At 45.6% G+C, this 15,797-nt stretch overlaps 1 protein-coding gene across 1 annotated transcript in view; it reads right to left on the bottom strand.

Moving 5' to 3' along the window:
- Nucleotides 1-15,797, bottom strand: part of LOC130075360 (collagen alpha-1(XIX) chain-like) — a gene marked incomplete at its 5' end in the record, with an annotated part of 161,021 nt that overhangs the window by 41,917 nt on the left and 103,307 nt on the right. Inside the window, 3 exons of the mRNA XM_056239974.1 lie at nucleotides 10,699-10,731; nucleotides 10,930-10,974; nucleotides 11,074-11,136. Coding sequence (XP_056095949.1) covers nucleotides 10,699-10,731; nucleotides 10,930-10,974; nucleotides 11,074-11,136 — 141 coding nt within the window. The remainder of the gene's footprint in view (nucleotides 1-10,698; nucleotides 10,732-10,929; nucleotides 10,975-11,073; nucleotides 11,137-15,797) is intronic.

Below are 15,797 nucleotides of genomic sequence, written 5' to 3'. Positions count from 1 at the left end.
TGTTATAACAAAGCTGAATTTTCAGCATCATTAGTCCAGTCTTCAGTGTTATTATTATTAGTGTTGAAAACAGTTGTACTGCTTAATATTTTTGTGGAAAACTTTATACTTTTAATCAATGCATCCCTGCTGAGTATTTCATTTTTCAAATCTTTCAATTTTACTGACCCCAAGCTTTTGAACAGTAGTGCAAGTAAAATTTCTTGCCACATGGTATGGCATATTTACTACTAGTGTGAATTTGTGTACATTTAGATTTAGTTCGCCTCGGTCAGTCGATAACTTTCTTTAAAAGTAATACTGCCTTGAATTATGCCAAAATTACAGCATCTTAGAAGGCAGCTTATTTTTGCAATTGTTTGGACCTGCGTCAGCAGTGAAACTAATTTATGTATAGGTAGGCAGCTCACAAGGTTTAAAAAAAGAGCTTTGATGTGCAATACATCATCATAAAACAAGTAAAAAAAAAAAAGCAATCCATTGAACTCAGCTGAGCACAACCATACATTGACTTGCTCTAGTCTGAGCTCAGAAAAACAGCTAATTACCATTTAACAAGAATGTAATTAAAATCTTGAAATGGGATTTAGGTTATAGTTGTTCAAAGATTTTTTTTTTCTCCTTGGACAGAAAAAAAAAACATTACACATCCTTAATTAAAAGAGAACTAGCTCTAAACAACACGCTCCATTCAGAGCCAGTTACAATCAAATTACAAACTAAAGAGGAAACCATGAGAGAATAATCAAACTCTTAAAAGCCAGTTCATATTTGAGTCACCCATCATCGTAATTAGCCGTTTCAGAACAGGAGAAACAACAACAAAAAAAGATTCTTTAGTCTTCCTCAATCTTTGTAAATTGGTTCAAAAGGGCCACAGTCATCTCGCTTTTCCCATTTAGCTAGAGATTCACACAGCAGGCAGCATCAATTGATTTTGTGCCCTGCTGTCAAATCGCACCTCTCGTCTCCCCCCTTTGATTTAATTGACACCAGCGATGCTGTTCCAAACCTGCAAATTTCTTGCTAAGTGCGACCAAAAAGCTTTCGGCTTCCCGGCTCTCGAAGTTTTTCTTATTACCGGTACTGGCCAGTCAAGATGAAGACGATGAACAGTGCTGCATTTATGCAGTGAACTCTCTACTGTCCGTATTAGGAAATATGTTGGTGCTGGTAGTTCATTTCAACTTGGATGAATATAAAAATACAGAATGAACAAGAAATAAAGAAATCCTAGATCGCGTTTTCATGTAGACGCGTCTTCCCGGATGTATGAAAGTGAGCGAATTGTTCTCATCGATCATGTGTCTTTTCAAATAAGCATTAAACTAGTGGCCAAACTGAGGGACCTGGGGCTGCCACACACCACCTGCACATGGATCAACAGCTTCCTCTCTGGGAGTAGACAGAGGGTCAGAGTGGGTAATCACACATCTACGGCCTTAAGCCTCAGCACCGGCTCCCCCCAGGGCTGTGTGCTGAGCCCCTTGCTCTATTCCCTATATACATATGACTGTACCCCAACCCACCACGGCAACACCATGGTGAAATTTGCTGATGACACCACAGTGGTGGGGCTCATTTCGGGGGGGAACGAGTCTGCCTACAGGGATGATGTGGAGCGGCTGACAGTGTGGTGCAGCGATAATAATCTCCTTCTGAACACCGCAAAGACCAAGGAGCTTATTATAGACTACAGGAAAAAGAAAACAATCATTCAACCACTTATTATCAATGGGGACTGTGTGGAGCGGGTGGCAGACTTCAGCTTCCTGGGAGTCCACATTGAGGAGGGTCTAACCTGGAGCAAGAACACCTCTGAGCTAATAAAAAAGGCCCAGCAGAGACTTTATTTCCTGAGAGTACTCAGGAGGAACAACATCACACAGAGGTTGCTGGTGTCCTTTTATCAAGCCTCCATAGAGAGCTTGCTGACATACTGCATGTGCGTGTGGTACACCAGCTGCACAGTGGCTCACAGGAAAGCGCTCCAGAGGGTCATCAACACCGCACAGAAGATCGCTGGCTGCCCTCTCTCCACACTGGAAGAACAGTTCCCGCTGCTTCAAAAAAATCCAGAACATTTTAAATGATACCTCTCACCCAGGCCACCCCCTGTTCGAACTGTTACCATCAGGCAGACGGTACAGATCCATCAGGGCAAAAACTAATAGACTCAAAAACAGTTCTCTTACGAGAGTATCTCTCGTACTGCGTAATAGCTTACGCTAGGGGAAAAACTCTTTTCCACGAGATATTGAAGCCAAAAATTATCCTTAATTTTTTATTAATGTAAAACGCTTTGCAGCAGCAAGCAAACATAGGCGAAACAGCTCGCGCGCCTATTGGTTGCTCTGCAGCAAATGCAGCAGCCTATCGAGAGAGACTCTGCGTGACGTAATGACCAATGGGGGCCATTCGCGCCCATATCGTCACGTCCCGCCAGAAGGGGCGTGGTCTCACCCTATAAATATGCTCGTTAGGCTGGTACAAGCTGATTTTTATCTCTTCAGCGACGCACACGCATCGCTGGATCCGGAGTGAGAAGCCGCGCCGTCGAAGCAAGCCTTTCAGCGGGACGAGCTCTGGAGTCGCTGGCCTCGCCGCCTTCAACTGCCGTACCTGCTGCGCTTTCCGGCGTTCTATATCCTTTTATACTCTGTGTATCTTTACTCTGCTGAGAGTGTTTGCTCGCTTACTTGACGCGACTCACACTTCTCTCACAAAAGAGCTGCGTCTTTTTAAAGATGCCTTCCTGTGGCTCGTGCCGCGCCCCGCTCAGCGATGGAGACCGGCACGTCATCTGTGTTTCCTGCCTGGGTGAGGATCACGCGGCTCTCGCGCTCGCTGACGGCGGATGCCCTCATTGCGAGTTTTTGCCTATGGTGACTCTGAGGACTCGCCTGGCTTCATTCTCCGAGCCTTCACCGCAGCCCGCCGTGGTGCCGCGCCGCAAGAAGCGCCGCGCCCAGCACGCTCCCGAGCTTTCTCCAGCCCGCCAAAGCTCGCCGGTTCGCCCGCCAGCTTCGCCGGCTTCGCTCGAGTCGCTCACTGACGGACAACGGCCGCCGCCTGCCGCCGCGTCCATCCACGAGTTTGACGAACCCACCGAGGCGTGTTCTCTTCTGGCATCCGATAGCGAGGATTGGGCGAGCTCCGTGGACCTCCCCTCCGCTAGCGTTTCCCGCCAGACCACTGGTAAGAGAGCCGGCATTGAGACTGAGCTGATGCGTCTGCTCTCTCAGGCCGTGGAAAGCATCGGCCTCGATTGGGAGGCGCCCGCGCAGCCGCCGCGCAACAGACTGGACGGACGCTTTCTCGGAAATGACGAGGCTCCGTCAAAGTCAAGGCCCGCGCCCTTCCTCCCGGAACTTCACGAGGAAGTGACTAAATCGTGTAACGCCCCCTTCTCCGCCAGGCTGCGTACCTCTGCCTCTGCTGCTTTCTCCTCGGTGGATGGCGCGAAGGACAGAGGATACCTTTCCGTTCCTCCTGTGGAACCAGCTGTAGCGTCTCATCTCTGCCCGCCCTCCGCTGGACGGCGCGCTCACACGACGCTACCATCTAAAGCCTGCCGAGTGACGTCAGCCATGCACGGACGCGCTTACACCGCCGCCGGGCAAGCAGTTTCAGCGCTGCACACTATGGCTATCCTGCAGATCTTCCAGGCCGACCTTCTCCTTAAATTGGACGAGGAAGGACCCGGAGCGATCTGCGTGGCGGACCTGAGAAGCGCTACAGACCTCGCTCTTCGCGCTGCTAAAGCCGCTGCGCAGGCCATAGGACGAAACATGGCCTCTCTCACCGTGGCTGAGAGACACTTATGGTTGACGCTGTCCGAGATGACGGAAGCCGAGCGCTCTGTGTTCTTCCTTCCGAAGCGCTCGAGCTCCGCTGCAGGCCGCTCAAAAGAGCCGTCTGCTCGCAGTTCTCAGCCGCAGCCTGCACCGCCCGCCGCCGCTGCTTCGCAGCGCCACCACCCCCGAGACCAAAGACCGCGCTCTCGCTCTGCTGGACGCCGCCCCCCTCAGCGCGGGCCCCGGCCGAGGATTGAGATCAAGCCCGAGGCCTCAAAATCTTCCTAGCCATTCTAGGAAAGCGACGGTGTTCAGATCCCGCTGCGGCCGGATTTCCACCAAAACTTCTCGCTCGGTCAGTTCCAAACATGGCGACTGTCCCAGTGTATTTCGCAGTGAGCCAGCCGGTGTCTCAGCCCGTTTGCCTGCGCACAAAAGCCGTTTTTACGGCTACCCAGATAGATCCAATAAAGAGTGCATTTTCTGGTGTTCCGGCCACGGCCGATGGTGTTATGAGTGTTGTAAGAATGCCCACCCAGTGCCCATTCCCTCACCCAGACACAGCCCGCCACGGTGCAGGGCTAGCACAAATAAAATCGACTCAGGTCGATTGTGCAAACAATGTAGTAAACGCGCCCATGTCACCATGCCCGCTCACGCTACATGCTGCGTGTCCCTTGGTTTCTGTAAAAACGAAACCAACACACATTCAGTCGGCCATGACCGACAATGTTTTCAGTGTAATAAATGTGCCCGCAGCCCCGCGCCCACATTTTCTCACAGACACGCCGGTTCCAACGGGATCTCCCCCGCTCGCTTTTTCTGCACAATCTGCCATAAAAAAGCTGAGCGCGGCCAGGCCGCCCGCTGTGATCAGCGCGCCCCCCGCCTCGAACGCTGTAAACACGGTGTTGTGTTCCCAGTATGCCCGGGCTCTCGAGCTGCCGTTTTGCCGCGACCAGAGCCCGGATTTCATTCTGCCTCTAGATATTCACGCAGATGCGTGGTCAAAGCTTCCCGGGGTATCAGAATGGGTGCTGAACACTATAAAGAGAGGCTATTCGCTACAATTCGGTCGACGCCCGCGCCGTTATACGGCGCGTGTCGAAACTACGGTGAAAAAAGAAGTGTCTCATCTACTTCGTGCCGAGATAGCGAAACTACTGAGCAAAGGGGCTATAGAACCTTTATCTCAGGCTCAGAGCGAAGGGGGCCTATACAGCAGATATTTTCTGGTACCGAAAAAGGATGGGGGTCTCAGACCCATTTTAGATCTACGACAGCTGAACAGAGTGCTTGTGAAACGCCAGTTCAGAATGCTTACGACCAGGAAAATCCTCGCGCAAGTGCGCCACGGGGACTGGTTTATGTCCAAATACAAATAGCGTCCCATCACAGGCGATTCTTGAGATTCGCCTTCGAGGGCCAGGCATATCAATACACAGTCCTGCCGTTCGGCCTGTCCCTAGCACCTCGTACATTTACGAAGTGCATGGACGCGGCGCTCGCACCCCTGAGACTTCAGGGCATGCGAGTCCTGAACTACTTGGACGATTGGCTGATTCTAGCTCGATCACGATCGGAGCTCATAGAACACAGGGCCGCATTACTCGAGCACCTCGAGGAGCTGGGCCTCACAGTCAATTGGGCGAAGAGCTCACTGTCTCCCAGTCAGAAAATCTCCTTTCTGGGAACCGTGTTGGACTCGCTGTCCATGACAGCACGCCTGTCACCAGGGCGAGGGCTAAATATTCAGCGCGTCGCGAAATCCTTCCGCCACGGAGCGATAGTTCCGCTCAAAAGGTTTCAGAAGATGCTGGGGCTGATGGCCTCAGCAGCCTCTGTACTCCAGTTGGGCTTGCTCCGCATGCGCCCACTGCAGATGTGGCTGAAAGCGCGGGTTCCACCCAGGGCATGGACAGTGGGTCTGTTTCGCCTCAGGGTCGACCTTCAGTGTGTTTCAGCTCTGGAACCTTGGAAAATAACAGACTGGTACCAGTCAGGTGTGAGTCTGGGGACCGCTTCGAGTGTGAAGGTGGTGTCTACGGACGCCTCCACCTCGGGGTGGGGAGCACTGCTCGAGGGCAGACCGCTAGCTGGCCTGTGGTCAGAACGGGAAAAGCTCCTTCACATAAACTGCTTGGAGATGATAGCAGTCGACAAAGCGCTACGGCGTTTTTGTCCCCAGTTAACAGGCCACCACGTCTTGGTCCGGTCGGACAACATGTCAGTGGTGGCGTACATAAATCGCCAGGGCGGCGTCAGGTCACGAAACCTTCACAGGCTGACGGAACGCCTCTTGGTTTGGGCTCAGCACAACCTGCTCTCACTGAGAGCAGCGCACGTGCCTGGTCACCTGAATGTGGGACCAGACAGACTGTCCAGGAACAATGTTCCAGCAGGGGAATGGTCGCTGCACCCGCAGACGGTCCAGCTGCTGTGGAAAACGTTCGGCAGAGCACGGGTGGACCTGTTCGCGTCCCACGAAAACGCTCATTGCCCGGAGTTTTTCTCGAAAAGCAAGGACGCGCTGGCTCATGTTTGGCCCCGCTGCCCCCTGTATGCTTTTCCTCCTGTCTCGCTCCTACCTCAGGTCTTGGAACGAATCAGGGAGAACGGATGCCCAGTGCTGCTAGTGGCTCCGCTCTGGAAAAACCAGACGTGGTTCCCTGCCCTGATGCAGCTGACCAGCACTGCCCCATGGCCTGTACCATTGAGGAGAGATCTCCTCTCTCAGGCGGAGGGCTCGATTTGGCACCCTCGCCCGGAGTTGTGGTCCCTGCACGCATGGGCTATCAACGGGTACCCGCTAGCCTCCCGGAGGGAGTGTTAAACACGATCGCGCAGGCTAGAGCTCCGTCTACCAGGCGGCTCTACTCCTCGAAATGGTCTGTTTTCTCTGCATGGTGTCAAGCCCGGAGCTTTTCACCTGTGGAATGCGGGGTTACGGAAGTGCTTTCCTTCCTTCAAGAGCTACTGGATAAGGGCAGGACCCCATCCACGCTCAAAGTATATGTGGCGGCCATAGCAACGTTTGCAAAACCGGTGTCTGGCCAGCCGCTGGGGAAAAACGACTTAGTCGTGCGTTTCCTTAGGGGAGCTCGGAGGCTGAACCCTCCAAGGCCCCCTTCAGTCCCGACGTGGGACCTTTCCACGGTCCTGGAGGCCATGAAAGGCGCCCCGTTCGAGCCAATCCAGCTGGTGGACATGAAACACCTGTCGTTCAAAACAGTGTTTCTCATGGCTCTCGCTTCAGTGAAGCGCATAGGGGACTTGCAGGCGCTTTCAGTAAGCGCGTCGTGTATGGAGTTTGGGCCTAATGACTCGAAGGTCATTCTCAAACCTAAGCACGGGTATGTCCCGAAATCCCTCAATACACCGTTCAGGGCCCAGGTAATTTCCCTGTCCGCCCTTCCGGTTCTCAGTGAGGAGGAGGATGCGAGTCTCCTTTGCCCCGTCAGGGCATTGAGAGCTTATGTGTCACGCTCGTCTGTTTTCAGACAGACGGAGCAGCTTTTTGTTTTGTTTGGCGGGCGTTCCAAGGGACTCGCCGCCTCAAAACAGAGCCTATCCAGATGGATAGTGGATGCCATTGCACTCGCTTACTCTGCAAAGGGCCTACAGTGCCCCTTGGGTGTCAGGGCGCACTCCACGAGAGGCGTGGCCTCTTCGTGGGCTTGGTCGAGCGGGGTTTCCCTGCAAGATATCTGTACGGCAGCGGGCTGGGCCTCGCCGTCTACATTTATAAAATACTATAACCTGGAGGTACCCGCCTTACAAGCTAAGCTTTTGGCGATCTAAAATTCAGTGCTATCTGCCCCGCTGTGCGGCCCAGATGCTGAGTTTACTGCAGCCCCATGAGTGTTGACACACGTATGGCCACCCAGATCAGGCTGAAAGCTTTCACCCTGGCTGCGCGTTTTATTGTCATATGATAGCCCCGCTGGGTGCTTTTTTATAGGGAATGACGCTTCCAGCCTCTCTTCCTCCACTCTATGTGAGTTTATGGTGATTATGCACTACATGAGCCCTGGGCTTCGGCCCTCGGGACTTTGGTGTTGGATCCCTGTACGCACGGCGTGTTGCATTGTGTTCCCCTAGCGTAAGCTATTACGCAGTACGAGAGATACTCTCGTAAGAGAACGTACTCGGTTACTAACGTAACCTCGGTTCTCTCTAGAGAGGGAACGAGTACTGCGTATCTTGCCGTGCTTGGAATACGCTCTGGTTCGCTTCAGCGATAAAAACCAGCTTGTACCAGCCTAACGAGCATATTTATAGGGTGAGACCACGCCCCTTCTGGCGGGACGTGACGATATGGGCGCGAATGGCCCCCATTGGTCATTACGTCACACTGAGTCTCTCTCGATAGGCTGCTGCATTTGCTGCAGAGCAACCAATAGGCGCGCGAGCTGTTTCGCCTATGTTTGCTTGCTGCTGCAAAGCGTTTTACATTAATAAAAAATTAAGGATAATTTTTGGCTTCAATATCTCGTGGAAAAGAGTTTTTCCCCTAGCGTAAGCTATTACGCAGTACTCGTTCCCTCTCTAGAGAGAACCGAGGTTACGTTAGTAACCGAGTACGTTTTTACCCATCTGCAATATAACTGTAATCAACGCTGCTAAAGTGAATTGAACTGATTGCAGGACTGGTGCAATAAGTGTGACTGTGTATGTGTATATGAATGCTGTTCAGGTTGCTTTTCTTTTAGATACTATTTATTCACTGTTTTTTTTAAATAATTATATTAGGAATGATGCACTGGCTGGTCAGCACTTTAAAATCTTTTCGTTGTACATGTGACAATGACAATAAAGTTCTATCTATCTATCTATCTATCTATCTATCTATCTATCTATCTATCTATCTATCTATCTATCTATCTATCTATCTATCTATCTATCTATCTATCTATCTATCTATCTATCTATCATTGAAGTTCAAATTAAATTGAATTTAGTATGAAAATTAAGCATTGAACGCTACAGGCTTCATTTTAGAGAAAGTCATTTAGGTGATCTTTTAATGAAACACAGGTAAGAAAATGTGAAATTTTTATGCAGAATATAGTACAAGAAAATGATAATCGAGTTTTGCATCGAATCTGCATTTTAACATGTGCTACTGTTTCAAAGTTTGGGTCAGTCTTTTTTTCTTTCTTTTTTTAAGGAATTATTACTTTTATAAACCAAGGTTGCACTAAATTGATCAAAAGTGAGAGTAAAAAATTTGTTACAAAAAATAGGTATATTTCATATAAATGCTGTTCTTTTAAACTTTCTATTAATCAAAGAATCTTGAAAATCACCGTTTCCACAAAATTTTAAAGCAGCACACCCGTTTTCAACATTGATAATAACAAGAAATGTTAAACAGCTAATCAGCATATTAGAATGATTTCTGAAGGGTCATGTAACAATAAAGACAATGGAGTAATGATGCTGAAAAACAATGGAGAAATGATGCTGAAAAACAATGGAGTAATGATGCTGAAAATTCAGCTGTGGATTCACAGGAATAAATGAATATATATCTTTGTCTTAGAATCTTACAGACTTTAAACGTTTGAACGGTAGTACAAATAAACATTTGTTTTTCACTAGTTTTGGACCCATAACGTTTTCTACCAACGATAGTTTAAAATGTACGGAGCCCTTAAAGAGACATGGTGAAGGAAAAAATACAAGTTGGGAGATAATACCATAGAGATATTAGAAAATACGCTCCATCGCAAAACTTTGGCGCTCCTCCGAGAAACTTTGCGTTTCCTTGCAAAATTTTTGCGCTCCCTTGAGAAACTTTGCGTTCCATCGCAAAACTTTTGCGTTTCCCCGGGAAACTTTGCTTGCCTCGCAAAACTTTTGCGTTCTCCCGAGAAACCTTCGATCCCTCACAAAATGTTTGCGTTCCCCCGTGAAACTTTGCGTTCCCCTGAGAAACTGCGTTCCCTCACAAAATGTTTGCATTTCCCTGAGAAACTTTGCGTTCCCTCACGAAATGTTTACGTTCCCCCATGAAACTTTGCGTTCCCTCCCGAAATGTTTGCGCTCTCCCGAGAAACTTTGCGTTCCCTCACAAAATGTTTGCATTCCCCTGAGAAACTTTGCGTTCCCTCACGAAATGTTTGCGTTCCCCTGAGAAACTTTGCGTTCCCTCACAAAATGTTTGCGTTCCCCTGAGAAACTTTCGATCCCTCACAAAATGTTTACATTCCCCCGTGAAACTTTGCGTTCCCCTGAGAAACTGCGTTCTCTCACAAAATGTTTGCACTCTCCCGAGAAACTTTCGCTCCCTCACAAAATGTTTGCATTCCCCCGTGAAACTTTGCGTTCCACTGAGAAACTGCGTTCCCTCACAAAATGTTTGCGTTCCCCTGATAAACTTTGTGTTCCACTGAGCAACTGCGTTCCCTCACGAAATGTTTGCGTTCCCCTGAGAAACTTTGCGTTCCCTCACAAAATGGAGTTCTTGGAGTTCCTCCAAGAAACCTTTGTGTTTTTTTGCGAGCAAACGGCAACATTTCTTGGGGGAACGCAACATTTTTGTTTGGGAACGCAAAGTTATTGTGAGGGAAGACGAAGTTTCTCGGGGGAACGCAAAAGTTTTGCGAGGGAATGCTACGGTTTTGTGAGAGAACGCAAAGTTTATCAGCGGAATACAAAACATTTGCAAGGAAACGCAAAAGCATTGACATATACCTTTTCTTCCCATCTAATGTTTTTCATCATGTCCCTTTAGGGGCTCTGTAAAAATGAAAAGTTCAAATGAATCCTAGAGCACTGGCTCTGAATCATTTATCGGAGTGGTTTATGGCATGAAGGCCGATATGTCTACAGTATATACTATGTAGAGAGCATCTGCATGCATCAGAACCTCTGGCTGAACCGGTACAGTACTCACGGGGCCCGCTGGTCCTCTGGGTCCTTCTTCACCCTAAAGGAATAATAATAAAAGACACACAAACACAAAGAAATTAAAATCATATGAACCACAGGATTCATTTAATCTGAACTTCAGTCAGTCAAAAGTCTTGTGTACACGAGACTACAAAGATCCGTCAAACAAGTGAAAAGATCACCCTCCTTCCAGCACAAACGCACAGAACTAACAAATAAAACATGCATTACACACCTTTTGCCCTTTTATTCCACCGGCTCCCTCCAGGCCAGTCAAACCCTGTGGAGTGAAATGTTAGAAGAGATGGATTTATCATGAGGTAAATAAACACACAAAATCTGATGGAATTTTTAATCAGGCCTCTGAGATGTTTCATACAGCGTCCCCTCCATCACCCTTCTGTCCATCCAGTCCTGTGACACCCGGGTCACCCTTCACCCCCTGAAAGACAACAACAACAACAATCACACGTACGCATACCACATATGAACACACAGATAATATTGTAAATTAAGAAGAATCTAAACATTTGAAAGACGAGCATAAGTAAACTGAAATTTAAATTTCAACAGCACTTCACTGACTATTATTTATTTTCCTGACCTTTTTTCAGGCCAGTAAAAAAAAAAAATCACAATTTGTAGCAAAGACTAAACTGCAATGAATTTGACACTCAAAAACACATCAAGTTATGAAGTCAAAGGGGGGAAAAAAGACAAAAGACAACACCATTTCAAACAAAGCAGAACAGAAACAATCTGAAGCTGTAATATGCATGATTCATTCATGCTGTGATGCATGCAGGGAGTCTAGCATCCAGCACCGCAGATATCACAATTTTTTTTTCTTCCTTTTTTTCTGGTGGCGGTGGTCGTGTTGATGCAGTGTTATATGGCACAGTCAAACCGATCTCTGAACTCTTATTTGATCTAACTTCCATTACACAAATGTTCTCATGTGTGCATAAATCACACATGTTGGTTTACCACTTAATTACAGCCACTAAACATGAAATCAATGTTCCGTAACTCACCACAGCACATCAAGTCACACAGATAGGACGGGAATTTATCGGCCAATAGATGGCACTTTCTCACTGAAGATGAATTCCTGTCTTATTCTGCGTCCATTTTGAGATGCTGTCCTCTCTCTAGACAATGCAAACTGAGCATCTTTTACACTGGCAGACGTGACAGCAGTTACTGTATGGAGTCTGAAAACCATTTTTAGGTTGGATACTACAATTATACAGGGTTCATAGTTAAATGATATTAAGATGAAGGATTTAGAATTGCATGCCGTGTTTTCTTTCAAATAAAAACACCAATAACCGCATTGAGAGAGTGTTTTAGTAAGTGTTGGAGAGAAGGGACCATCACAACACAATCATGTGGGGTTTTTACTGGTACACACTACATACTGTACACTGTTCAGCATGCGGTAGAGTCTGACACATTAAAATTCCTGAGAGGAGCTCCATGGAAAGGTAATACAATTTGTCTACTCAACCTGGAAAAGGCATTTTCCCCAAATTGTACAAGCTTTTCTTTTCAATAAAATTGCTTACAGGAACAACCAAGCAGACACAAAAGATACCAGTGTGTTTGATATAATGCCAAAGCTCACAATCTCTGTTCTTCTCTGTAATTGCCACCTCCCGAGTGATCAGATTGCTGTCTGTTTTGATTGCGTCTTTGAGGGCTCTGCACTGCACTATGCAATCCAATCAGTAAAAAAGCATCAAAAGCTTTAAGTTATATTCGAAAAGTTGACAAATGTTTTCACTGTCGCTTTAAATACATTAGAAATTCATGATTTATTTTTTTATTATTATCAGCTTTCTGAATGTTTCAATCTCATGATGCAATTTTGAGGGAAATATGGAAATAATAGCCTTGCCTAGTATGTCCCCAGTGTTGCATAGCATTTAAGAACCTCATTTAATTAATAATTTCTTTATTGAATATCATATCATATCATATCATTGGATTCTATTATCTTAAAACAGGATTTATTAAAAAAAAAGTTTCCTTGAACAAAAATAAACGTTATTAATTAAATACATTTAACATAATGAAATAAAGTAATGAAATTCAAAATAAATAATTACATAAAAAACATTTTAAATAAATAGCCTACATTTTAAATCAATTAAAAATAATATATTTCAATTAAATAATTCAATTTTAAATACATATAAAAAAAATGTAAATAAACGGACTTGAAGGACACAATGCTAATTGTCATCAGCTATAAAAGCAATAAAATGTCCGCTCGTTTAAATGATCCTGTGGTCGCGTTAAACTATATGAAAATGCATTTTCAAATTGTATTAGAGTTGTTGTGAAACTTCATGGAATAAAAACATCATGGAACAAAAAAGATCTAAACGATCAATATACAAAAACAAAACACAAAAATATATAAAAATGAACAGCTCGGGGAGTATTCAAAGAATATTCAACAAACAGTTGTTTATGTCTTAAGTGACATGTCATACATAAACAGCTGAGAGAAAATATGATGTTTATCAGTATATTATATCCATGCATTTGGTCTTAAAGTGACAGCAGTTCAATAAATAGTTGAATAAACCTCGGTTGCCGCTTGATACGTTTAGTTTTGGGTTTTGGTTTCATGTTCATGTTTTCTTGTCTTTTATTTAGTAATTCTCATAGTCTTAGATCCGGTCATGTCATGTGTTTCCCCTAGCGATCTTGTCATGTGCTTTCCCTGTTCATGTGTCATGTTTTGATTGGTTGTTCTGCTCATGTGTTTCTCTGTTCTGTTTTGTGATTGGTTAATTGTCCTGATTGTTGTTAAGTGATCTTGTTAAGTGATTAGTCTGCATATAAATAGCCCTCATATAGCCAAGCTTTGTTCCCTGTAACCACTGTTGGTGAGTGTTATGTTTTATGTTCATGTTTAAGTGAAGTCGTTAAGTCAAGTACGTTTATTTGAAGAAAGCTACACATGGGTTCTTACTGTAACTTGCCTCAGTGGACTTTGTTAGTAGGTTGCTAAGGCCGAAAGTACGTTAACCACAAACAACTCCCTAATGAAGAGCAGAAATGACTCAGCTCTGAACTCTTGCACTCTCTTCGCACTGTCAGGACAAACGTATGCAGACTGCTCCACTGTTCTCAGAGTCCAGTCACAGTCCAATGCCTGTATGAACGGGTGGAGATGACACACACACACCGCTCATAAGAGCAAATTGGAGCACTGCATAGTGCATACACACTCTCTTTCTGTCTGAGCTCAAAGGTGCAGTGAAGCAAAAAGCCTCTCCCTCTGGTCCTCTTTGTCAAGCACCAGCACGCTCGCCTAACCCCTGTGTAATCCTGAATCCCTGTGAGAAGATTTATAGGAAATGTTCCTGCTGAGGGAATAGTGTATTTTACGGCCAGCTGATGATAGACGGTCACTCGTGATCAGTAATAAAAGCCACGCAGAATGGACAGAGTCTGAATAGCTCTACTGTGAGCTCGACCACACAATTGCTTTTCTCACTTTGGGCTCTCCTGCTGAGAAAAGCAACTTGAACCAAGATGGTTCACCGGTCTTGCAGCTTGGCAAAACAGCAGTTTTATAGTCCAGTCAGACTCCCTGCCTCACCACTCTAAACCAATCAACAGGCAAATCTGAACAAAACCCTTTTTAAATCAGTAAAAGCAAGGCCATTTACACTTCCATTTGTAAACGCATGCAGGTACTGTGTGCACATTTGACCATGTCGACTTATAAACTCATCTCACACATAAAAATAAAAAAATTAAAAAATAACTTTCCAACATTGTACATGCATCACAGAGTAATAATAATGTTTTTGAGATTCATTTGGAACCATCAACTTTTTTCTTTGCCCCGACAAATACTTACAGGTGAAACTCGAAAAATTAGAATATCGTGCAAAAGTTCATTTATTTCAGTAATTCAACTTAAAAGGTGAAACTAATATATTATATAGACTCATTACATGCAAAGTGAGATATTTCGGGCCTTTATTTTGTTATCATTTTGATGATTATGGCTTACAGCTTATGAAAACCCCAAATTCAAAATTAGAATATTGTGAAAAGGTTTGAGCATGAGGAGAACACTGGCCTTTGGACGCGGCTTGGACGTGGCGTCCGTCAAAAAATACACTAGGCGCCTATCTTTAGCGAAGCGTCGCGGAGAGCGAGGCCGCGATCAGCCCCGGTAGCCGCGTCGCAGCCGTAACGCGCCGCAGACGTGTGCAGTGTAAATAAGGGGTTAAGGTGTGTTTGACTTGAAGCGGCGCTGTGCTGACCGATTCGTGTGTGAGCAAAGAGTTTAACAAATAAGCAAGTGTTTCATAGTTCTGAAAACAAGCCAGCAGCCTTTCTGATTGGCTTTCTTGTGTATTTGTATTCCTAATGGCCCGTGCAAAAATACCAGAAACCCAGAGGCATTTTTTGTTCTATGAAAGGACCGCAGGAAGGTCAAACACTGACAGACGGCCCTGATCCTGTATGATACAGCCTGACTTTAAACGCAAAGCCAAAGGGTCCAAGCCCCACCGAGACGATGAGGAACATTTCATCTCTGAATTCAGCTCATCTAGAGGTTAAAATAAACTTCTCACCACACAAGGGTTTGGAGTGTGTGCATATTCATACATAAAACTCAATCTGAGTGTCTCAGGATCATATGCTTTACCGTATAGAAACATTAATGTACTGTATTGACCACACAATATTAGTACAAATAGTTAAATAAAATAGAAAAATAGTTCCAACAGATTTAGGTGTGGTACCGAAATTGATACTGAGAACCGTAAAATTTTAATGGTATTGGTACCGACTACTGGAATTTTGGTATCGTGACATCCCTACCCAAGCCTGCATAATTTGGCCATCCAAAAACAATGGAAGTTAATATGTCAGATGGGTTTGTGTGGGATCAGGTAAACAACGGTTACTGGTTACTTTGTCCATTTAACTACACTGAAACAGTAATTACTGTAACTTAGAAGAAATTAAGAAATATTATTTTGATCTAAACTGGCCACTAACAGCAGAACAATAATAAAAAAATGATCTAGTGTTTAGACATCACACTATCTGAACGATAAACAA

This window comes from Rhinichthys klamathensis, unplaced genomic scaffold (assembly GCF_029890125.1).
Source record: "Rhinichthys klamathensis goyatoka isolate OS25496 unplaced genomic scaffold, OSU_Roscu_1.1 h1tg000576l_1, whole genome shotgun sequence".
NCBI lineage: Eukaryota > Metazoa > Chordata > Actinopteri > Cypriniformes > Leuciscidae > Rhinichthys > Rhinichthys klamathensis.
This window is presented reverse-complemented; position numbering and strand designations above follow the sequence as displayed.